The sequence below is a fragment of the Euleptes europaea genome, chromosome 16 (genome assembly GCF_029931775.1).
Source record: "Euleptes europaea isolate rEulEur1 chromosome 16, rEulEur1.hap1, whole genome shotgun sequence".
In the NCBI taxonomy this organism is placed as follows: Eukaryota; Metazoa; Chordata; class Lepidosauria; order Squamata; family Sphaerodactylidae; genus Euleptes; species Euleptes europaea.
In genome coordinates, this window is record NC_079327.1 from 56,128,993 (window position 1) to 56,153,964 (window position 24,972).

Below are 24,972 nucleotides of genomic sequence, written 5' to 3' on the forward strand. Positions count from 1 at the left end.
TCAGGCTTGATTTGATCTAGAACCCACTGATTTGTTTTTTTGGCCGTCCACGGAATCCGTAACACTCTCCTCCAACACCACATTTCAAAGGAATCTATTTTCTTCCTAGAATAATAGAATCATAGAGTTGGAAGGGACCACCAGGGCCATCAAGTCCAACCCCCTGCATAATGCATGAAATTCACAACTACCTCCCCCCTCCACACCCCTAGTGACCAGAAGATGGCCAAGATGCCCTCCCTCTCATCATCTGCCCAAGGTCACAGAATCAGCATTGCTGACAGATGGCCATCTAACCTCTTCTTAAAAACCTCCAGGGAAGAAGAGCTCACCACCTCCCAAGGAAGCCTGTTCCACTGAGGAACCGCTCTAACGGTTAGAAAATTCTAACTAATGTCTAGACGGAAACTCTTTTGATTTGATTTCAACCTGTTGGTTCTGGTCCGACCTTCTTGAGCAACAGAAAACAACTCGGCACCCTCCTCTATATGACAGCCCTTCAAGTACTTGAACATGGTTAGCATATCCCCTCTCTGTCTTCTCCTCTTCAGGCTAAACATACCCAGCTCCTTCAACCTTTCCTCATAGGACTTGGCCCTCACCATCTTTGTTGCCCTCCTCTGGACATGTTCCAGCTTGTCTACATCTTTCCTAAATTGTGGTGCCCAAAACTGAACACAGTACTCTAGGTGAGGTCTAACCAGAGCAGAGTAAAGCGATACCATCACTTTGCGTGATCTGGACACTATACTTCTATTGATGCAGCCCAAGACTGCATTTGCCTTTTTAGTTACAGCATCACACTGCTGACTCATGTTCAGTGTTTGGTCTACTAAGACTCCAAGATCCTTTTCCCACACACGACTGCTCAAACTTTTCAATCCCCAAGATCCTTTTCACTACTGCTCAAACCCCAAGATCCTTTTCACTCACACTACTGCCCATCCAATAATTATGCATTTGATTTTTCCTACCTAAATGCAGAACTTTACATTTGTCTTTGTGGAAGTGCATTTTATTAGTTCTAGCCCATTTCTCCAGTCCATCCTGCATCTTGGCTCTGTCTTCTACCATATTTGCTACCCCTCCCAATTTAGTATCATCTGCAAATTTAATAAGCATCCCCTCTATTCCTTCATCCAAATCATTTATAAAGATGTTGAACAACACAGGGCCCAGCACACATCCCTGAGGAACTCCACTAGTCACTTCTCTCCAAGTGGACGAGGAACCATTAACTAGCACTCTTTGGGTACGATCTGTCAACCAGTTGCAGATCCATCTAACAATAATAGGATCTAACCCACATTTTCCCAATTTGTCAACTAGAATACTGTGTGGAACCTTATCAAAAGCCTTACTGAAATCTAGATAAACTATATCTACAGCATTCCCCTGATCCAGCAAGGTAGTAACTTTCTCAAAAAAGGAGATAAGATTAGTCTGACATGACTTATTCTTGAGAAACCCATGCTGGCTCTTAGTGATCAGATCCATCCTTTCAAAATGCTCAAGGACAGACTTTTTGATTATTTGTTCGAGCACGTTCCCTGGTATAGAAGTCAAGCTGATGGGTTGGTAGTTACCTGGATCCTCCTTTTTCTCCTTCTTGAAAATGGGGACAACATTTGCCCGCCTCCAATCTTCTGGCACCTCACCTGTTTGCCAAGACTTTTCAAAAATAATGGACAGAGGTTTCGAAATTACACCAGCAAGTTCTTTGAGTACCCTTGGGTACAATTCATCTGGCCCAGAGGATTTTGTTTCATTTAAAGAAACCAGGTGTTTGTGCACTACCCCAATGCCAATTCTAGGCTGCAAATCCCTTCCCTCATCATATGTTCTGTTTATGCCATGTTGAGCACCACTTCCCTCACGAGAAAAGACTGAGGAAAAGTAGGAATTGAGGAGTTCTGCCCTCTCTTCATCTCCTATTACAGTATCACTTTCCAGTCCCCACAGTGGGCTTATCATGTCCTTGTTCTTATTCTTACTCTGTACATAGCAAAAGAACCCTTTTTTGTTGTGTTTAGCATATCTCACAAGGCTAAGCTCATACTGAGCTTTAGCTTTCCTAACACTCTCCCTACAAGCACTAGTTATGTGCATATATTCCTCTTTGGTTATATGGCCCTCCTTCCACTTCCTAAATGAGTCTTTTTTATTTCTCAACTCTTTAAAAAGCTGTTTATGGAGCCACCCTGGCCTCTTTAGGTACCTCCCATTTTTCCTTCTCATAGGAATGGTTTGGGATTGCGCCTTCAGTATTTCATTTTTAAGAAACACCCACACTTCTTAAACTCCCTTCTCCTTAAGTATTTCTGACCATGGGATTCTACCTAGCATAACTTTAAGTTTGTTAAAATTTGCTCTTTTGAAGTCCAACCTACATGTCTGACTACGTACAGGTTTTCCTCTCCCCAAGATTGTAAATTCCAAGAGTTCCTATCAGCTTTCTTCACTGTCCAGCTTTCACACCCATACATAGTCATAGGGAATACGATGGCATGAATTAACCTAGTCTTGGTGGCCAGTGACACATCCTTACACTTCAAAATATTTTCTAGTTCCTTAATGGCTGCCCTTCTCAGTCTCAATCTCCTTCTGATTTCTTGGCTGCAGTCTCCCTTTTGGTTGATGGTGGAGCCAAGGAATTGAAAGTCTTGAACAATTTCAATTTCCTCATAGTCAACCTTAAAGTTGTGTAATTCTCCTGTAGTCATTACTTTTGTTTTCTTGATGTTCAGCTGTAGTCCTGCTTTGGCACTTTCTGATTTAACTTTCAGCAGTAGTCGTTTCAAATCTTCACTATTTTCTGCCAATAATAGTGTCCTCAGCATATCTCAAATTATTAATGTTCCTCCCTCCAATTTTCACTCCGCCTTCATTTAAATCTAATCCAGCTTTCCTAATTATACGTTCTGTCGCGCTGCGCCTGGGGCGGGGTCGCCGAGAAGGTCTCTGGCCTGGAGGAGGTTGGGGCTGAGACAGTCTCTTCTGCCTCAGACCAGTCCGAGGGGGGGTCAGAGCTCGACTCTCCCTCGGGCGTCGCCAGGTTGCCGCAGGACACACCTTGTGGTCAGCCTCTGGCTTTTTATCCTCCCTGGCAGGCAGACTTCTCTGGCCTTATATCCCCTCCAGGCCAGAGAAGTCCCTCCCAAGCTCCGCCCCTAGCCCTCCCCCCGGAAGTCCATATAAGGGCTGGGAGGCCACACCTCCCAGCCATGTGACGCCGGGCGAGGGCCGCGCCTATTCCCCGCCCACGCTTGCCCGCCAGACAGCTGGGAAGCGGGGAGGCCGGCTACAGCTGACGCCCCCTCCACGCCGTCCCAATGGGCCCCTCCGCCCGCGGGTGGCAGGGCGGGCCAACGGCCCCCAGAGTCCCTGGCGTGGCGGCTGCTTCGGTGACCTCCGGTTCCCTCGGCGGCGGCGTTTGGGTGGGCGTGGCGGCAGCCCGCGGCCCCCGCGGAGGCTTTGGCTGGGTTGGCGGGTTGCTGGCTTGTTGCTCCCGCGTTGTTCCTGGTCAGGCTCTCTCTCCTTGTGCCGGCCCCGTGGGATGCTGAGGGGAGAGAAAGCCTTGCTGATGCCGCACCCCCGGGGAGACGGGTAAGTGCCGGGGCTGACCCCGGGCCCGGGAGGGGGGGTTGGGGGCCCCTCCCGGGACATGTTCTGCATATAGAGTGAAGAGATAGGGAGATAAAATACATCCTTGTCTGACACCTTTGCCAATTGGAAACCATTCCGTTTCTCCATATCCTGTTCTAACTGTGGCCTCTTGTCCAGAGTACAGGTTGCGCATCAAAACGATCAGATGTAGTGGCACACCCATTTCCTTTAAAACCAGCCATAGCTTTTCATGATCCACACAGTCAAAAGCTTTGCTGTAATCTATGAAACACAAGCTGATTTTCTTCTGAAATTCTCTCGTATGCTCCAGTAACCAGAGTATATTTGCAATAGGATCTCTAGTGCCTCTTCCTTTTCTGAAACCAGCTTGAACATCAGGCATTTCTCGTTCCATATATGGTAACAGCCTTTGCTGTAAGATTTTGAGCATCACTTTACTTGCATGAGAAATTAATGCGATGGTCCGAGAGTTGCTGCAATCTTTGCTGTCTCCTTTCTTGGGAATTGGAATGTAAATGGATAGTTTCCAATCTGTGGGCTATTGTTTTGTTTTCCATATCTGTTGGCATATTCTTGTCAAGATTTTGATGGATTCCATTTCTGTGGCTTGGAATAGCTCTATTGATAACCCATCTGCTCCTGGTGATTTGTTTCTCCTGATTGCTCTCAATGCAGCTTTCACTTCACTTTCCAAAACAGTAGGATCTTCTTCAAAAGATTCTTCTTGGAAGAATCTTTTATCCTTTCATCTCTTCTGTATAGTTCTTCAGTGTATTGTTCCCACCTTTTCTTTATTTTGTCCTGTTCAGTTAATGTATTTCCATGGCCTAACCTTTCTTTAAATTTCCCTTTGATTTCTTGGATCTTGTGGAACAGATCGCTTGTTCTTCCTTTTTGTTGTTCTCTTCTATTTCTTTACACTGGTTATTATAATAGGTCTCTTTGTCTCTACGTGCGAGTCGCTGGAACGTTGCACTTAGACTTTTGATTCTATTTCTGTCACCTTCTACTTTTGCTTCTCGTCTACCTCTGGCAATTTTAAGAGTTTCCTCAGACATCCATCGAGGTTTTTCTTTTCTTTTGGCTACATGAATAGTCTTTGCACATTCTTCCTTGATAATATCTCTAGTTTCCACCCATAGTTCTTCAGGTTTGCATTCACTTGAACTCAGTAATGCAAATCTGTTCCTTACATGGTCTGTAAACTCTTCTGGAATATTGCTTAGATTGTATTTTGGTGCTATGAATGTTTTGGTGTTTTTCTTAAGCTTTATCTTGATTTCGATATTACCAATTCATGATCTGTACCGCAGTCGGCTCCTGGTCTTGTTTTGGCCGAGAGAATAGAGCTTCTCCATCTTCTGCTTCCAATTATATAATCTATTTGATTTCTATACTGGCCGTCTGGTGATGTCCATGTATACAATCATCTATTTGGTTGCCTGAAACATGTGTTTGCAGTGAACTGATTGTTGTCTTCACAGAATTCTATGAGGCGTCCTCCTGCTTCATTCCGTGCTCCCAGCCCAAATCTGCCAACAACTTTTGATTCTGCTTTGTTTCCTACTTTTGCATTCCAATCACCTATGATTATCAGCATATCTTGTTTAGGTGTGTGATCAATTTCTTCCTGAACACTGGCATAAAAACTTTCAATTTCTTCCTCATCAGCATCTGTAGTTGGGGCATAAACCTGAATGATGCTTATGTTGATAGGCTTGCCCTGAAGTCTGATTGATATTATTCCGTCACACTTTGCATTATAGCTCCTGAATGCCTTTGCTACATCTTGCCTCACTATTAAAGCAACTCCGTTTCTTCTCTTTTTGTCATTCCCTAAATAAAACACTTTGTAATTTTCTAATTGAAAATGTCCTACTCCAGTCCACTTTAATTCACTTACTCCCAGGACTGAAATGCCCATACGTTCCATTTCTTGTTTAACAATTTCAAGCTTACCCTGATTCATGCTCCTCACATTCCATGTTCCTATTAAATGCGTCGAACAGCTTCGGACTTTCCTTTTGCATCTATTCATGTCAACCACTGAACGTCCTTTCGGCTTTAGTCCAATTGCATCATTAAGAACAGCGCTACTCGTACTTGTCCTCTGCTTTGATTGTCTCATCATAGGGTTTTCAAGGTAAAGGTTGGTCAGAAGTGGTTTACCAGTGCCTTCTTCTGCGCAGTACTAACCAGGGTTAGCCGTAGTGGCACTGCCATTGTCTACGAAAGATCTTCCGCCAGTGTCACCTTCCACTACTGCTGCTGCCCAGTAGCTAACCTTCAGGGATTCCTCTGCCCCCATCCCCATTGGAACTGCCTGTTCTCTTCTGTGGATGTGGCCATTGATCCCTTAAGGGGGTGGATGCATCTTCGTTTGGTGTCTCAGCTGTGACCATTCCGTCTTGAGTGACTCTGCTAGGAGTTTAGTCTCTTGATAGAGTCTAGACCCCTTACGGTATTGCTCTCAGCTTCCCTGACACACACAAACCCCTTCACCACATTAAGGTGTGCATCCAGAAGGGGGAGTAGCACTTTAGAAACCAACAAGATTTTCGGGGTATGAGCTTTCGAGAGTCAGCTCTCAAAAGCTCATACCCCAAAAAATCTTATTGGTCTCTAAGGTGCTACTGGACTCAAATCTAGCTCTTCTTTCTATTGGTGGCTTTCTTCGTCTCTCCAAATTTTCCTGCTTTTGCACACCCAAATACCATCTCTTGTGCCCCTTTCTCCATCTTCAAGAGCTTTATTGTGCTTTTGATTCTGAGAGGGTTTGGGCACAAGAAAAGTCATTCATTTTCTAGACTGGCTCCCCCCACAGTCCCATCTATAATTGACTAAATTTGCTTGCTAATGCTGCTCTAACAGATCTAATTACACCAGAGCATCATGGAGCATGGAGCAAAGTTCTTTTGAGGATGATGTTTAGGGATGGGTGTTAAGTCCGCGTGGGGAGGACACACGAGGTCGAGACGGAGTTCCAACACAACACGTTTATTGCAGTACAGAACAGAACTGAGAACTGTGAAAACCGGCCCTGCTTATATTCCCCCTGGCCGCTTGGGGCCATTCCCCCCAATCCATGATGTGGGGGAACAACTCCCGGATCGCCAATAGTGTGACCCGGCTTAGAGCCAATGGGGCGCACTGGCTCGGGCCAATCGCGCAAGCAGGATTTAGGAGCCTTTGCCTGGGACTCAAGCTCCTAGGTTTTCCCCCTGCTTACTACCCTACTATTCACATACATAACACCCCTTCCCCCTAAGTCCGAACACCACTAGCACACAAAGTTTCTGAGGTGGCTTGGTCGTGTTCGTACCCGCTGCGACCTTCGCAGCGCTGGAACTGGCGCTGCTGATGCGGGGACAGCTGCTGGCGCGGCTGTCGGTTCGGTCACTCTCGCGGCGGGAAGGGCGGTGTCTGGTAGCTCCTCGGAGGGGCCGGCTGGCATACACTCTTCGTCCCTTGCGATCTCCGCAGGTGCTCCTCGCCCCGTGTGATCTCCGCAGGTGCTCCTCGCCCCGGATCTCTGAAGGGCGCAGGGGCTTCCATGGCGGTTGCGAGATTGGGTGCTTCAGCTGGGCGGTGGCGCAGCTGGTCGATGTGCCACCTTAAAACATGTCCCTCAGGGGTAGCAGCCCAGTAGGAGACTGGGCTGGTGGCCTCTTGCACGGTGGCCGGAATCCAGGCTGGCCCTGCCCCGTAATTGCGGGCGTAGACCGGGTCGTTCTGCTCGACAACCCATGGGGTGGCGGTCGTGTCCCTGTGGATTGGGTTCTCTGGAGCCAAGTCTGGGTGCAGCCAGTCAAGTGCGGTCTTGGGCCGGCGGCCCATAAGGAGCTCAGCGGGGCTCTTGCCTGTAGCGGAGTTGGGGGTGGTGTGTTGATCCAGGAGGAAGTTTGCCAACTTCGCGTCCCAGTCACCCCCGACGATGCGGCCCAATGCGTCCTTGGTCGTGCGCATCATGCGCTCGGCCTGGCCGTTGGTGGCAGGGTGGAACGGGGCGGAGGTCACGTGCCAGATCAGGTTGTTCGCCATGAACTCCTGGAATTCTGCCGACGTGAATTGTGCCCCGTTGTCTGAGACCACCACGTCCGGTAGCCCGTGCATTGCAAAGAGCTGCCGCAGAACCCGGATGACCACCCGAGATGTCATGGAGGACACTGCTACGACCTCCAGCCATTTTGAGAAGGAGTCCATGACAACTAGGAATGTCTTGCCCTGAAAAGGTCCCGCGAAGTCTATGTGGATGCGGGACCAGGGCGTGCACGTCGACTCCCAGTGCTGGGTCAGTGCCCGCAGCATCTCTGGTCAGGACTCCTGGCAGGGATAGCAGCGCTTGACCCATTCCTCCATGGCGTCGTCGATGCCGGGCCACCACACATAGCTCCTTGCCAGCGCCTTCATGCGCACGATACCCGGGTGGGAGGCGTGTAGAGTCTCCAGGACCCTCGTGTGGAGCTTGGATGGGATGATGACTGTCTTGTGCAAAGACAGTTCGTGCTGGCGGGCTGCAAATGGCGCGAACTCCCCGTCTGGCCGGGTAGCCAGCCATCCCTTCCACACCCAGTTCAGAATGCGGGCAAGGGTCCGGTCTTTAGCTTTGTGTGCGGCTATGTCAGCAGCATGCAGGGGAGGTTCTGGCAGGGTCTCGATCAGGAGCACGTTGTGGGCCGGCGCGGGGTTGGGACACTCGAGCGGCAGGTGGCTGAAGGGCGTATGTTCGTGATGCTCTTCCCAGGGTGATGCAGGAGCCTGAAGTCGTAAGCATTCAGGAAGATCGACCAGTGGAGCATGCGGGGGAACAGTATCTGCGGAGTCTGCCGGTCCGGAACGAAGAGGCCCAAGAAAGGCTTGTGGTCGGAGACGATCTCAAATGGCCGCCCGTAAACGAAGTCATGAAACTTCTTCACGCCGGCCACGACAGCGAGGGCCTCTCGGTCAATCTGGGTGTAGTTGCACTCCGCCGCGGAGAGAGACCGAGAGTAGAATGCAATGGGCGCCTCCCGACCGGCATCCGGTGGTTGAGGACAGCTCCGATGCCGTAGGGCAAGGTGTCACAGGTCAGAACCACCGGTAGGCGCTCATCGAAGTGGAAGAGCAGGCTCGAGGAAGAAAGAAGACCCTTGGTGGCTTTGAACGCCTGCTGCTGCAGTTGGTCCCAGGACCACGGGGTGGCCTTGTCCAGCAGGCGGTGCAGAGGCTTCGCTACCGACACCTTGTTGGGCAGGAAGGCGTGGTAGAAGTTGAGGACCCCTAGGAACGACTGGAGTTCCTGCTTGCATCGGGGCGGCAGAGCGCTGTGGATGGCCTTGATCTTGTCGGCATAGGGTGGATACCGTCTGCGTCAATCAAGTAGCCCAGGAACTCCACTTGTGGCAGGCCCAGCTGGCATTTCTCCCACTTTACCGTGAGGCTGGCATCCCGGAAACAGCGGAGCACCTAGCGGACGCACTCCAGGAGCTCATCTTCGGAGCCGGTGGCGACCAGGACGCAGTTGAAGTAAGGCACGACGCCTGGCAAGCCCTTGAGGAGGTCTTCCATTAGGTTTTGGAAGATGCCCGGGGCCGTGCTGACCCCGAACTGCAGGCGAGTCACCCGGAACGCACCCCGGTGGGTGACGATTGTCTTCGCCTCGGCCTACTCAGAGTCCACAGGCAGCTACTGGTAAGCCTGGGCCAGGTCCAGCTTTGCGAAGACACGGCCCCTGGCGAGAGAAGCCAGGAGACGACCGGAACAGGGTATGTGTGGCTCTGGAGCGCTTTGTTCACTGTGCATTTGTAGTCCGCGCAGATGCTGACTTCCCCGTTGGCCTTCAACGGCGTCACTATCGAGGTCTCCCACTTGGCATTGGGCACCGGCACCAGGACGCCCTGGGCAACGAGACAGTCGAGCTCAGCGTCGATCCAGTCCTTGAGCGCGAAGGGAATCTGGTGTGGCTTGAGGCGGATGGGGGTGGCGGTGCGATCGACATGCAGGCGAACAGGCGGCCCCTTGTAGCAGTCGAGTGGGCCTTTCCAGACATCCTCGAACTCGGACCAGACTGAGTTGAGGGTGGACTGGGAGATGTGGTGAATGCCCCCAATGTGGAGCCCAAGGGCCGGGAACCACTCAAGGCCCAGAAGGCTGGCGCAGGGCCTGTCGACCACGACGAGGCGGAGGCGGCTGGAGTGATGCTTGAACTGGACGTTCACGTAGGCGATGCCCCAGACCGGCACCCGACGACGCTGGTAGTCGGAGATAAGGACGCCGGTTGGTTGCAGCTTGGGCAAGGCGGCGTGGTGCCCCAGGGCGCGGAAAGTGTCCCAAGAAACCATGGAGAGGGCCGCGCCCGAGTCGACTTCCATGTCGCAGGGAGTTCCCTCGATTCGTACAGAGATCGAAACCTTCTCCACGCATTGGACCCGGTGCATGTGGATGCTGTGCAGCTTGAAGTCGTGGCGGTAGCGGTAGTAGGTGGGGAGCTCGTCAGCCATGTTGTGGACGACTTGAGCGATGCCATCTTTTCTGGCCAGGCCCACCGGCCAGCCCTTCTTTGCGGAGCGGCAAACCTTCGTGATGTGGCCAACCCGGCCGCAAGCCTGGCAGTCGGCCTCGTGAAAAAGGCAGGAGCGGCGGTCGTGCTGGTCGCCGCAACTTGCGCATGGGCGAGCCACATGGCCCTGCGACCGGTGCGGTCTGGCGGACATTTTGTGGGTCCCGGTCGTCCCTGGTGGCAGAGTTGGCCGCCGTGGCCTCCTCGACGGCAGAGGTCAGGGTCGCATGATGCGGCTGCGCACCTTCTTGTTCCGGAGGCTGAAGACAAACCTGTTAAGGAGAGCGTCGTTGAGGTTCAGGAACTCGCAGAAACAGGCCAGCTGCCGTAGGGTGGCGAGGTAGTCTGCAGCGGATTCACCCGGCTCCTGGTCACGGAGGTGGAACGGCAGGCGGCAAGCGAGGTGCGTCGGCTGGGGCATGGAATGGTTCCCCAGAATGTCCTTTAAAGGCGCCTCAAGCACCTTGGTGGGGGCCATCAGGGACTTCGCAAGCTGGAAGGTCCGTGACCCACACATGCTTAGGAAGATCAAGCGCTGCTTGCCGGTGTCGTCAATGTCATTGGCGTCCATGAAGCAGGCAACGCGATCCGCATAGCTCTCCCACTCACTGGGGTTGGCGGAGTCGAACGCTTCCAGTGATCCGCGGGTGGCCATGGCAGCGAAGTGTTGTGTCTCGGTGTGTCGAGGGATTTCAGCAAGGCGAGCCGGGCTGCCTACCAGGCACTGCGAGGTCGCAGAGAATCGAAGGTGATTTCAGCTAGAGTGATTTCAGTAGCAAGCCAGACTGCCTACCAGCCTTCATCGCCAATGTTAAGTCCGCGTGGGGAGGACACATGAGGTCGAGACGGAGTTCCAACACAACACGTTTATTGCAGAACAGAACTGAGAACTGTGAAAACCGGCCCCGCTTATATTCCCCCTTCCCCTGATCCGTGATAGGGGGGAACAACCCCCGGGTCGCCAATAGCGCGACCCGGCTTAGGGCCAGTGGGGCACGCTGGCTCGGGCCAATTGCGCGAGCAGGGTTTAGGAGCCTTCGCCTGGGACTCAAGCTCCTAGGTTTTCCCCCTGCTTACTACCCTACTATTCACATACATAACAGGTGTGACTTCTGCAAACTTGCTGGTGGGATATGAACACCCTTTTGATTCCATTTCTCTCTTATGAGAAACCCATGACAAGTCTTTATTTTTGCACCATTTTCATTACCTTCTATTAAATTCTCTTGTTAAAATGTTTGCATTTCTCAACACCACTTCTGTGCCAGTTGTATATCAATGGTGTAAAATAAAAAAGAATCGTTGACTAAAATGAGGTAGATTAAAACGACTCAGTAATGGACATGGAATCAAAAAGAAATGAGAGTGGCCCATATTATTTGTAGTGCTGATATGTAGGTATTACACTCACCATTCTCTATTTTGTTTCCCCCCTTTTAAACAGGAACAGAAAATTATTTGAATAATAAAGCTAGTGGCCCACATATCACTGCCATAAGTCCAGTTATGGAGACAAGACAGGTTCTTGAAAGCAGGTCACATTGGACTAAGCCAGGGGTGGGGAACGTCAGGCCTGGGGGCCGTTTAAGGCCTGCGAGATTATTTAGTCTGGCCCTTTGTGGGTCCTGGCAGATCTCTAGCTCAGAAGGATCTAAGACTGGTGATCCGCCCCCTTCCGCGGACAGGAATAGCCTCTATTCAAGTCGGATGTGAGTTTGTTTTGCCGAGAAAAGGAACTTTTCTTCCCCCTTGCAGAAGAGTCTTTAGCTATGGAGCTGCTAGGACCACCCAAGAAACTGTGTTAACCCTTTCCCACCTGGGCCATGGAGAAACGTATTCCCTCTGTACTACAAGAGGGCTGGAGGTGGAAGTGGCAACAATGGAGGGGTTAAAGGGGGCAGGGCCAGAATGCGGGGGGGGGGTGAGTTCTTAGCCAGTGTGTCCTCATTTCATCCTTGCAGGCTGAGGTAGCAGGAGCCGGCTGTAGAATCTGTCCCGATCATGCAGAGCATGGAACTGGACGGCTATGCCCGGCTGGTGCAACAGACCATCCTGTGCCACCAGGTGGGCAAATGCACCACTGGTTGGATGCCTGCCTGCTTGCCCATGCTGGGGGGGGTCATCTGGGGCAGCTGCCTGCTTGGGCTTGGTCGGCTAATTTTTAAGTTGATGATTTTGTAGGGCCCGCGAATGATGTTATAAATATCCAAACGGCCCTTGGCAGAAAAAAGGTTCCCCACCCCTGGACTAAGCAGATGCAGATTCATAGATTTACTGCAGCAGGTCATGTCAGGACTGCAGGTAGGAATGTATCTATTTCACTTAGCTATTTGAGGAAATTCTTATCTGCAATAAGAAGTTGCTGTATTCTAGTGGCTGCACGCCTAAGGACATTTCCTGGGACTAAACCAGAGACTTTATTCTGAGTAGACTTGCTTAGGATTTCTCCCTATGAGACTCAACTGAAAACCAGGAAGTCCCCATTTAATTTGCTGTGAACTCAGTAGTTGGCCTTGGGCATTCTGCTGTAAGCTTCAGCCTTCCTCTTCTGCATCTGTAACATGGGGATAAAGGGGGAGAAATTCCAGTGTGGTGTAGTGGTTAGGAGCAGTGGACTCTAATCTGGAGAACCAGGTTTGATTCTCTGCTCTTCCACATGAGCAGTGGGCTCTAATCTGGAGAACCGAATTGGTTTCCCCACTCCTCCAGATGAAGCCTGCTGGGTGACCTTGGGCTAGTCACAGTTCTTTCTAAATTCTCACAGCCCCACCTACATCACAATGTGTTTGTTGTGGGGAGAGGAAGGGAAGGTGATTGTAAACCGGTTTGAGACTCCTTAAAGATAGAGAAAATCAGGGTATAAAAACCAACTCTTCTTCTTCCTCTTCTCCCACCTGCTAATTCTCTACCTCTGCAACACCTGGAAAGAGTTGTTGGACAGTGGAATGGGCTACCTGGGGAGGTGGTGAGCTCCCCCTCACTGGCAGTCTTTAAGCAGAGGCTGGACAATCACTTGTCAAGGATGCTCTAGGCTGATCCTGCATTAAGTAGGGGGTTGAATTAGATGGTCTGTATGAACCCTTCCAACTCTATGATGATTCTATGAAAGGGGGGACAAAGGGGGACAAATGTCTTATCCAACCTAATTCTTTACCTTCCCAACACCTGCATAGAAAAGTAGGTCGAAGACAAGCCTGAGGAGAAAGGAGTAAACAGCACCTCTCCGTTCCTCTACTCCCAATTGTTTCCTCTTGCAGCTGCATTTATTTTAAAGTTCTCCACTGAGAAACTTTGGTCTTAATACTGCCCTTTATTCTAGTTTTAATTTAATATTTTAACCGCTATACTGTGTTGGTTGACATTATATGCCATTAAAGTTGAATTTGAATTTGATTTACTGCCCTTTATTACATGCCGGGGGATGAATGCACTGGGTGTCTGCTTCCTTGGTTTGCATAGAGGATGCCTAGCATAGAGTGTAGAATCATAACATTCATCCAGTTAGAAAGACTAATAGAACACAAGAATTTGGTTTGTGTAATGGGTTCTCTGTTTCTTTTCCTCCAGGTGTGCGGAAGTCTTTTATATTTATTTTCATGCAGGGAGAGTGGAAGAACCTTATGTCAGCATTACCAAGAAGAGGCAGATACCCAGAGATGGCAATTCGGAGGAAGTGGAGAAAGAGGTGGGCCAGGCAGAGGGCAAGCTCTTCACACACAGGGCTGCGTTTAGCAGGGCATCGGTGATCCAAGCTTTCCTGGGCTCTGCACCGCAACTGACTCTTCAGCTGTATATATGTGTCCTACAGCAGGAGATCACAGCAGCTAGAAGTATGTAATAAATATCTGTCTTTTTCATTTTTGTTTTGTTTTAGTAAGGGTTAAAGGTGAGGATCCAAGATAACCATTTCCCATGCTCCCCTGGGTTGTTTCACTACAGGGAAACAAGTAGCCAGTTTATTTGTCACGTCATATTTAGCAAGCTCTAGACTGATAGCTGTTCCACATACTACACGGCTTGTAAAACCTCCCCCATTCTTAATTTGTCAGCGTCCAGAGTTCAGGCTTGCGTGTAACCATCACACCTCCTGTCCTGGAATCGCTTTGCTGTAGCATTGGAGTATTCGGGAGGGCCTTGCCCACAGGCTTGGAGAAAAGTCCTGTCTCTTTAATGGAGACCATGTATGGAAATGGGTAGCTGACTGCTTTGATGGCATGGAGGTAATAACATCACCTGGTAAATACGCGTCTATTAAATGTAAATATGCCTCCCATTATGCCTCTGTTAAAGAGCGAGGGTTTCTTTTTTCTGCAGGCACTTGGGCAGCCCTGGTATCAGACTTGGGCAGCCCTGGTATCAGATGTGTGGAGACTGATTGTAATTAGGCATTTTTTTAATCAGATGGAGCGCATTAATAGGAAACCATAACATGGAAGAGTGATAGAAAAATTCTTCCAAACATTTTTGATGTAAATTTGATATAGTTTTCATACTTTCCACACTTCTTTCATCATGAAAATTGGGAAATTACAGTTTTATTTGACAGCCCTCCTGATGCAGCAAAATTGACTGAGGTAGTCTTTGTCCTATTCTTTAAACAAATGTGGAAACTCCAGAAAATGTATTGCAGTCCTGGCTAAAGCAAAGGTTTATGAATCATTTTTAAGTTCTGCAGTTCTAAATATTGTTGAAGGCTTTCACAGTCATTCATTGGTTCTTGTGGGTTATCCGGGCTGTGAGACCGTGGTCTTGGTATTTTCTTTCCTGACGTTTCACCAGCAGCTGTGGCAGGCATCTTCAGAGGAGTAACACTGAAGAGGAGTAAGACTGAGAGACACTGTCCTTCAGTGTTACTCCTCTGATTCTGCAGTTCTGTTTGGTACAGGCAGTCTCATGAGACATGAGCAGCGTCACCAACCCTCTCCCAGCTAGCAGGGGGCGTCTTGGCCACAGGGAAACCAGGGCAGCAGGACGAGGCTCAGGGCAAGACTGGCCCCAGCTGCCCCTGCCTGCCCAGCTGCCGCGCTGCTCCTGACCTCTCTGGAGTCACAGTGGGGAGTGCCAGCTTGAGGGCAGCAGCCAGCTATAGGGCACCCTACATCTTGATTGCCACAGCAGTCAATGATCTGGGTGGATTGGAAGGCAAAAGGGAGGCCCACCACAGCCCTGAACCCCAGATGCAGGGAAGAAAATGATACAAGCCAGGCTTTCGCAGGGCTTGGGCTGCCAGTTTGTGGCAGTAGTGATTGTTTCTGTTATAACACCCAGAGAAGGAGTGTGTTGAGGCACACGAATTCCACTTGCATTTGGAATTTTGCATCTCCTGCAAGAGATGTATCATTTCTTCTTTCACTTTTTACTGGGAAACCTGGAAAACAGATGCATATTAAAATATCCACATTTTGCACTTTGGGGTAATTTGCAAAGTGCTTCTCGGTTACTGTTGTTTCCTACGAGCAGACAGTACATTTGTATGCTGGACACATGTTTCATGTGAATGGGCCCACTTCATAAAATGGATCCTGATTTCCCATAAAAATAACCCAGCATAGGAAATAAACCATCTGCCGTCTTTCACTTCAATCTTAGAAGGAGCTGCTGACTTAGGTTTTAACATCTGGTTAGACTAGAACATGTCCAAATCCGGACTCAGACTATCACACTCTTTAGTGGTCTGTAACAAAGTGATACGGTTGGGGGATCCTAAGTAATTATAGAATAAAATTGAGATCTGGATGTCTATTGAAAGAGAGAGTTTACTGAGCAGATACACTCAAGCAGTTAGAATAATATTAAATATACAATACCAATGAATATTAGGATGACCACAATAAATTCAGGCATTCCAAGTGTACTCCACATACACACGCTGAGCAGCATATTTCTGAAGGAGGAGTGAGAGAGATTGGGGAAGGAGATTGCCTGTCCTGTATGTGGATGTGTCTCTGGGTCTTCAACAGTGTTCTTGAACAGTAGTTCAAATGGGATCAAAAGCAAAGTCCCAAACAAACAAGTCCAAGTAGAGATCCATGGGAAACCATCGGGAAGTAGCCACACAAGGCTACAGTATAGCAGTGGAACTGAAATCCACGAGGCAAAACCAGGTAGACAGCAAGATTAGGACAAGGATTCTGGCCCCAGTGATAGGAAATGAAAATGAATGGCATATAAAAGGTATGATTTTCCCAGGCTTGGGCAGGGGAGGAAAATCCAGGTATGCTCAGAAAGAAGCTTTCAGATTGGCGAGAGGTATGGCAAAGGAATTCTTCAATGTTTGAAAACTTCCACAAATCACAAAATCACACAAGGTTGGAAGAGACCACAAGGGCCATCCAGTCCAGTCCTCTGCCATGCAGGATCCCACAATCAAAGCGCTCCTGACAGATGGCCATCCAACCTCTGCTTAAAGACCTCCAAAGACGGGGACTACCCCCCCCCCCCCGAGGCAGGGCATTCCACTGTCAAACCGCCCTCACTGTCAGAAAGTTCTTCCTAATGTTTAGGTGGAATCGCTTTTCTCTTAGTTTAAATCCATTACTCCATGTTCTAGTCTCTGAAGCAACAGAGAACAAGCTAGTTCCCTCATTAACATGGCATCCCTTCAAATATTTAAACATGACTATCATGTCTACCCTCAACCTTCTCTTCTCCAGACTAAACAAACCCAACTCCCTAAGTCTCTCCTCATAGGGCATGGATTCCAGACCTTTGACCATTCTGGTCGCCCTCCTCTGGACCCGCTCCAACTTGTCAACATCCTTCTTAAATTGTGGAGCCCAAAACTGGACACAGTATTCCAAGTGAGGTCTGACCAATGCTGAATACAGTGGTAGTATTATTTCCCTTGACCTAGACACAATGCTTTTTTGATGCAGCCCAGAATTGCATTGGCCTTCTTAGCCACCATATCACACTGTTGACTCATATTCAGTTTGTGGTCCACTAAGACTCCCAGATCTCTTTCACATGTACTGTTGTCAAGCCAACTATCCCCCATCCTGTACCTGTGCCTTAAGTTGTTTCTGCCTAGGTGAAGTACCTTACACTTCTCCCTATTGAAATCCATTTTATTGTTTATGGCCCAGCTCTCCAGTCTATCAAGGTCATTCTGAACGCTGACCCTGTCCTCTGGGATATTAACAACCCCTCCCAACTTGGTATCATCTGCAAATTTAATTATCATGTCCTCTATTCCATCCTCCAAGTCATTTATAAAAATGTTAAATTGCACTAGTCCCAAGACAGACCCCTGTGGCACTCCCAGTAAGCAGATAAGGTAAGGGAGGAGATAAGTTAGATTGATTAAGAACATAAAAAGAACCCTGTTGGATCAGACCAGTGGTCCACCTAGTCCTGCATCCTGTATCATACAGTGGCCACCCAGCCGTCCGCTACAACTGCAAAGTCTCTTTCTCAGTATCAGCACGTTTAGACCTCATTAGTATACATTTCAAGTCAGGACTTTTTGTTCTAGTTTGCATTATCTTACACTTACTTATATTGAACTTCATTTGCGAAATAGTTGCCCACTTGTCCAATTTGTGGAGATCCTCCAGGAGCTTTTCAGTCAGCCTTTGTTTTCACCATCCAAAATAATTTTGTGTCATCTGTAAGCTTGGCCACAACACTGCTCACCCCCAGGTTCAGATAATTTATCAACAAACCAAATAGCACCAGCACCAGTACCAATGCTTGTAGGAACCCACTGCTTACTTCCCTCCATTGCGAGAACTGTCCATTTGTTCCTACTCTCTGCTTCCTGTCATTTAACCAATGTAATCCATTAGAGGACCCATCCTTTTATCCTAAGACTGTCAAGTTTACTCGGGAGTCTTTGATGAGGCATGTTGTCAAAAGCCTTTTAGAAGTTAAAGGATATAATGTCTACAGGGTCACCATTATCTACACTCTTGTTCACTTTCTCAAAGAACTCCAAAAGACTGGTGAGGCAGGGGTTTCCCTTTGTAGAAGCCATGCTGATTTTCCTTCAAAAGGCTTTGTTCTTCTGTGTGCCTAATAAATCTATCTTTGATTACAGTTTTTACTAATTTGCCTGGGACAGATGTTAGGCTAACTGGCCTGTAATTTCCTGGTTCCCATCTGGAACCTTTTTAAAAATTGGTGTAACATTCACTGGTCTTCTGGTACAATGGATGGTTTTAGTGACAAATTAAATGTAGAGCATCAATCTAAGAACTCTTGGGTGTAACCCATCAGGACCTGGAGATTCAGTGGTTTTTAATTTCCCCAACTTCATCTCTTGTCACCCCAATTGGACTCAGTTCTTCAGACTCCCTTCCTGAAAATAGTGGTTGTGGTCTGGGTACATTTGTTGCTTTATTAAAACATTTATACCCTGCCTTTCCTTGTAGTTCAAGACAACTTACAGTAATAGTTAAAAATATTTCCAGAATAAAATAGCAAACCCCCAAATCTCTCCTTCCCTCTCCCCTTAAAAGGTGCCCCCCGCCACTCAGACCCCCCTCAAAAGCCTTTGTAGACAAGCAGCCCTTGGCAGCCACCTCCTGCACATCTCCAAGGAGGGGGCTCCGCTCTTGTCTTTAGGGAGCCCATTCGACAGAGCAGGAGCCACGACAGAGAAGGCCTGGGCTCTGGTTGATGCCAGACAGGCCAGCCGAAGGACTGGGATAGGCAACAGATGGCTGCCTGCAGATAGGCGTATATAGTAATAAATACATTTTATTTGCAACTAGTATGCCAGATAAAACAGGTGGGAAAAAAACCCTGACCATACAAAGTAGATGTTTACAGCCAAGGCCAACAAAATTAGGAATCGAATCACCCAATTTTACATTTCCACAGATGTAGGAAGTACTTTAAGGCGACGTAGCTTCATTGCTACTGCAGATAGGCAACAGCTGGCGCGCGGGGATACGTGAAATATGTGGTCCCCTAACCAGCACCTTGAATTGAACTGAAAAAGAGATTGCCAGCCAATGTAGCTGTTGCAAAATTGGCAACATATGTTCCCAGCAGCTAGCTCCTGACAACAGCTGGGCCACTGCATTCTTGACCTGTTGTAGTCTGGACTTCGAGGGCAGGCCCACGCAGAGCGTGTTGCCCCACAGGTTCCTGCTCTGGACATACTTAAAGAAATTCTTACTGTTTGTCTTGAGGCTTTTAGCACTCTGCTCCTCGAGTTCTTTTCACACGCCTAATTATTGTCAGGCTTCAGCAAATGCACGGCGTTTCAGGCAATAGAACTCAAATCCAGACAGAGCAGCGATTCAAGGATTTATTCCGAAAGTCAGTGATTTCAGTAAAGAGACGAGCAAGGCTGGAATACATGACTGGGGGAGTATGGATACATATATGGTTGATACAATAGGGTTACAGGAACAAAGAGACAATGTAGTCGTTTCCTGCCGGTAACGACTTAAGTAAAACTGAAACAGAAACAATTGAGAGCAATCAGTGGAGGAGATGGCTGAGCTTTCGGCTTTGTGCGCTGGACCCGATATCAGATCGGAGATTTACGTGGGCGGGTCCCAATACAATTGTAAATCCCTGGCCGGAGCTCATGTGCAAAACGGGGGGGGGAGTGCACGAAGAACTCCATTTTGTTCGCGAGGAAACCATCTTGTTTGGGGACGGAGCTGTCAGACATTCCAGAGCTGTCAGCCTCTCTAAAGACCCCCTCCCCGGGTTTCCGGGTTTGTCGGGACAACTCTGATGGAACTCGGCGATCGGCGATCACGTGTTCTGCCGCGACCCACTCATCATGACTCGAGTTCAAGTGTTTCCAGCGCACCAGGTACTCCAGCTGACCTCTCCGTAGCCTAGAGTCCAGGACCCTGGAAATTTCAAAATGCTGTTCCCCCTGCACCATGATAGGTGTCGCCGCCGGGGGTTCAGGGTGCCAATCGGAAGCGGGAGAAAAGGGCTTCAGAAGACTAATATGAAACACGGGGTGTACCCCTGCAAGGTCTTGGGGAGGGTCAGTTCTGCAGTGACCTCATTGATTACCCGAGATATAGGAAACGGACCCACATACTTTTGACACAGTTTCCGACAAGGACGCAGAGACATCGTATTTCTGATGGTGTTAGACCAAGCCAACACCTCAGGAGGATCACCTCCCGGCGGGAGAGGGACCTCCCCTAAAGGGTCGAAATCCATACCATAGACCGTCTTAAAGGGGCTTTGTCCAGTAGCAGAGTGAACAGAGTTGTTATAGGCGTATTCCGCCAGGGGCAGCAGGTCGGCCCAATCATCTTGGTGATAATTGGTGAAGCAGCGCAAGTAGCATTCAACGACGGCATTCACCCTCTCCGTCTGCCCATCTGTCTGGGGGTGGTAGGCAGAGGATAAACCCTGTTGTACCCCGACGATCCCCAAAAACGCCTGCCAGAATTTAGAAAGGAACACCGAGCCTCTGTCGCTCACGATCTTCCGGGGAAATCCGTGCAGACGGAAGACCTGTTGCATGAAAAGGCGGGCCAATTTGTGGGCTGAGGGCAGCCCTTCGCACAGAATAAGGTGGATTTGTTTTGAAAACAGATCCGTGATCACCCACAGTACTGGGAGGGAGATTGGTCACAAAGTCCATACCAATCACCCGCCAGGGTGCCTCTGGAGTCTCCAGGGGTTTTAGTAGACCGGAAGGCTTCCCCATAAGGTGTTTATTGGTGGCGCACGTTGGGCAGGACCTTACAAAACTATCGATGTCCTGTCACATCCCGGACCACCAAAAGCGTCGCCTAACCAGGTGCAGGGTCTTAACAAAACCAAAGTGCCCCCCTGTCTTGGAGCTGTGGCTCCATTCTAGCACCTCCCAGCACAGCTTCAGGGGGACATAAGTCTTTCCCTCCGGGGCCCCGGCCTCTTCCCTCCCAAGAGACTTCCCCCCTTGTTCTTCCAAAAGGGCCTCCTCCCACCTAGCCTGGGTGGCAGGGGGCAGGTCTCTAGGGGATCCCTGCAAGCGGGAGGGGGTTCAGCCGCTTCCTCGTGCGGGAGGTCAGGGGGAGGCGGGGAAACAGCTGCCCGGGTCTGGGCCCGGGTCTGGACTCCCTGGGGACTGGTGGCTTCGGTGGCTTCTCCTTGTGGGAGGACCGGGGTAGGCGGGGGGGCGCTGCCCGGGCTTGGGCCTGGGTTAGAACTCCTGCGCTTGCCCCCTCTGGGTCCAAGCCAAGGTGTTCTGGGGTAAAAAGGGACCCAATCGGCCGCTCGACTCTGCAGTCGTACTGCGGCATGCGGGAGAGACCATCCTCCAGGCAATTCTCCTTCCCGGGGACATGCTTAATAGTGAAGCGGAATTTAGAAAAAAAAATCCACCTAACGAAGCTGTTTGGCTGAGAGTTTCCTCTGCCCCAGGATGGCTTCGAGGTTCCGGTGGTCCGTCCAAACCTCGAACAGCACCACAGCCCCCTCCAAGAACTGGCGCCAGACCATGAGGGCATGTTTAATTGCCATGGCCTCCTTCTCCCCTATCGGCCAGTTGAGTTCGGCCCCAGAGAACTTTTTGAAAAAATAGGCGCAGGGTCGGAGCCTCCCCTGAGCGTCTTTCTGCAAGAGTGCTCCCCCCATCGCCCTATCGGAAGCATCCACTTGAAGGGTAAAAGGTTGAGAACAGTCGGGGTGAGCCAAAACGGGCCCGGTAATAAACTGGCTCTTAAGTAAGTCGAACGCCGCCTGGCAGCGGTCATCCCGATAGTTAGCGGCAGTGGCCGCCTGACCCCTCCCCTTGGTCCTAAGGAGTTCCGTGATCGAGAGGGCTATTTCAGCAAAATCTGGGATGAAACCCCGGTAGAAATTTGCGAAGCCCAGAAATTGTTGAACCTGGTTGCGGGTCCGGGGAGGTTTCCAATCCCGGACCGCCTGGACCTACTCGGGGTCCATGATTAACCCGTTGGGAGACACCACAAACCCAAGAAAAGTAAGTTTGTCCTGGTTAAAGGCACACTTGGACAGTTTGGCGTACAGGTGGTGTTCCCGCAGCCGGCGCAAAACCTCCCGCACCAATTTCCGGTGCTCTTCCGGGTCTCGTGAATAAATCAAAATGTCGTCCAAGTACATGATGACCCCCTGAAACAACAGATCATGCAAAATCTCATTGATGAGTTGCATGAAGCAGGACGGAGCTCCAGACAACCCGAAAGGCATTACTCTAAATTCAAAAAGCCCATAGCAACACGAGAAGGCTGTTTTGGCCTCATCCCCCTCCTTAATCCGAACCCGGTAGTAGGCCTCCGCCAAGTCCAGTTTAGAAAACACCCTGCCCTCCTGTAGCTGGCTGAGAAGGTCAGGGATGAGGGGGATGGGATACGCGTTAGTTTCAGTAACTGCATTAAGCCCCCTATAGTCCACACACAACCGGAGGTCCGAAGCCCCCTTCTTCTTCACGAAGAAGCAGGGTGAGGAGAACGCAGCCTTGGACAGATGGATGAATCCCCTAGCCAGATGCAGTTTGATAGATATGTGAGGATCAAACCACACATGATAGCTGAGTAATTTTTTTCCTCAGTGGTTTGCGCAAAGCAGATTGGGAATCAGCTGGGAATCAGAAGAGCAGGGAGGGGCTAGTTAACCCTTTCCACAACTACCATTAGGGACATTTTTAAGTTGCTCTACCCTTCTTCTCAATTGCTACTTCCATGGTTGCTTTGCAAACTGTCAAAGGAAAGAATCTTGCAACTGATCTCATGGAGCCCCAGGGACCCTGATGCATGTCCTAATAGTCCTTGAAACAAAACATTGGTGCAGGTAGACACAGAAGTGACTTATGACAGTTATCCTCCATTTGAAAAACAGAGAGTGGAAAGCATCCTAAATAGTCACAGAACAAACCTGCCTCAGATACAGTCGCTGTCATTATGTTTGTATTTTGATTCCTCAGCGGTAAAATAGGAATAAAATTATGCTACTTATAGAAAGTGGCTTAACAACCAAAATAATTGAGCTCACTGTTGCAGTGAGGTTTTGAATTGTTTGGGATGCTGACCATGAGGGGTTTTTCTGATGCTGCAGACCGTCGTGAGTTTCTCTTGAGTCCAAAAGTGGTTGGATATGACAGAGTCTGCTGTCGTTGCTCTACTCCTTTGAGGGGTTGTGTGCGCACAGGCAAAAGACATTAGGCAGCTGTGCTAGGTGATTCCTTTATGGTGTTTACTGGGTTGAGCTTTAAACTCAGTCTGTTGAGAGGTACCCGAGCAGTCCTTTATTTCTGCCTGTGATGTGTCTCTGGATGCAAAGCTGGGCTCCTTTCAGAGAGCTCGAACTGCTTTCTTTCTCTTCCCAGGTATCTGCATGGTGCTTTCCCTCCTGTCGATAGTGTATGGAGCCCTGCGCTGCAACATCCTGGCCATTAAGATTAAGTATGATGATTACGATGTCAGTGTGAAACCTGCTGCCTACCTCTGCGTCTTCCTCTGGCGGAGCTTTGAGATTGCTACCAGGGTTATCGTCCTCGTCCTCTTCAGTTCAGTCCTTCAAATCTGGATCCTTCCTGTGGTGCTTGTCAATTTCTTTGCCTTTTTCTTCTACCCATGGATTCTCTTCTGGCAAAGTAAGTGCGCTTTGCCAGAAAACATAGAGAAGGCTTTGAGTAAAGTAGGCACCACCATTGTCCTCGGCCTTCTCACTTTCTTGTATGCCGGCATCAACATGTTCTGCTGGTCGGCCGTGCAGCTGAAGCTAAGCGATTCTGACCTAATTGACAAATCCCAGAACTGGTACAGGCTGGCTTTATATTACATAATAAGGTTTTTTGAGAATGCTTTTCTCTTGCTGATGTGGTATTTGTTTAAGACTGATGTCTACATGTATGTGTGTGCCCCATTGCTGGTCTTGCAACTGTTGATTGGCTATTGCGTAGCTGTTCTTTTTATGCTTGTGTTTTACCAGTTTTGCCACCCATGCAAGAAACTTTTCTCATCTAATATTTCAGAAGGATTGCTCATGTGTTTCAAATTCTTTTGTTCTGTCTGCAAGCCTGTGACATCCAGCAACTTGATGGAGAAAGCAGACTTGAAATTCCCAGATGATACGGATAATGATGCACAGGCCAGTTACAAAACCAATGAATCCCAGAATGGAAATGCCCATCACAGTGTTTCTTCCAATGCCTAGAACTAGGCGTCTGATGTCAAGAAGCGGCAGATCACTTGATTCAAGATCTTTCTCATGTTGTTGATGAAGTGGGAGTTTTTAGCTCAGGGGTCCCCAGTGTGGTGCCTATCGACATCTTTTCTGGCACCTGCCAAGTGTTTGAGAGCCAGCATGGTGTAGTGGTTGAGTGTGTTGGTTTTTAATCTGGAGAACCAGGTTTGATTCCCCACTCCTCCACATGAGCAGTGGACTCTAATCTGGTGAACCAGGTTTGTCTGTACATATTATAGATTTATGCTATTGGTGTGTCTTAAATCAAATTATCTGTCTCTTCTGAGTACCATAACAGGAGTGCTTGTTTAAGTCCTGTCAAGCTGTTGCAGTGTTGGTTTAATTGTTCAGCAAGTATGATGGTAATTGGAATTCCTGTCAACTGATGCAGATGGCATTCTTTCTGGACAATATGCTTCACTTTAGATCCAGGAACTCATAAACTTTGTTTCAAGAAACCTCCCCAAGTCCTGAATGGTAAAGTGGCTTATTCCAGGAAAGTAGCCAAACTGATTGCACGAGATGAGAAGGAGCATTCGTGTATGGTGTGTTTTGCTTTGTACAGACTAAAGGTTTTCTCCTATGTCAAGTTTGTCTCCACTTTGTACAAGATTATCTTCTAAATTGGAACCAGAAGCTTCTGAATCCAGACAGGAACATGCAGAAAGAATGCAGCCACTTAATTCAAG

At 49.0% G+C, this 24,972-nt stretch overlaps 1 protein-coding gene across 1 annotated transcript; it reads left to right on the forward strand.

Moving 5' to 3' along the window:
• The first annotated feature begins 10,818 nt into the window (after window positions 1-10,818).
• On the forward strand, window positions 10,819-24,270 carry XK (X-linked Kx blood group antigen, Kell and VPS13A binding protein). The gene is made up of 3 exons (XM_056861811.1): window positions 10,819-10,913; window positions 13,733-13,995; window positions 23,424-24,270. The coding sequence occupies exons 1-3, from the start codon at window positions 10,819-10,821 to the stop codon at window positions 24,251-24,253; spliced, it is 1,188 nt and encodes a 395-aa protein (XP_056717789.1). The 3' UTR covers window positions 24,254-24,270.
• The last annotated feature ends 702 nt before the right edge of the window (window positions 24,271-24,972 follow it).

Excerpts from the sequence above, each read along its gene's own strand:
- XK (XM_056861811.1), top strand. The coding sequence starts at position 10,819 with ATGGCAGCGAAGTGTTGTGTCTCGGTGTGTCGAGGGATTTCAGCAAGG. Across the intron at positions 10,914-13,732 it reads GAGGTCGCAGAGAATCGAAG|GTGTGCGGAAGTCTTTTATA; the intron begins GTGATTTCAGCT and ends CTTTTCCTCCAG. Across the intron at positions 13,996-23,423 it reads GGAGATCACAGCAGCTAGAA|GTATCTGCATGGTGCTTTCC; the intron begins GTATGTAATAAA and ends TTCTCTTCCCAG.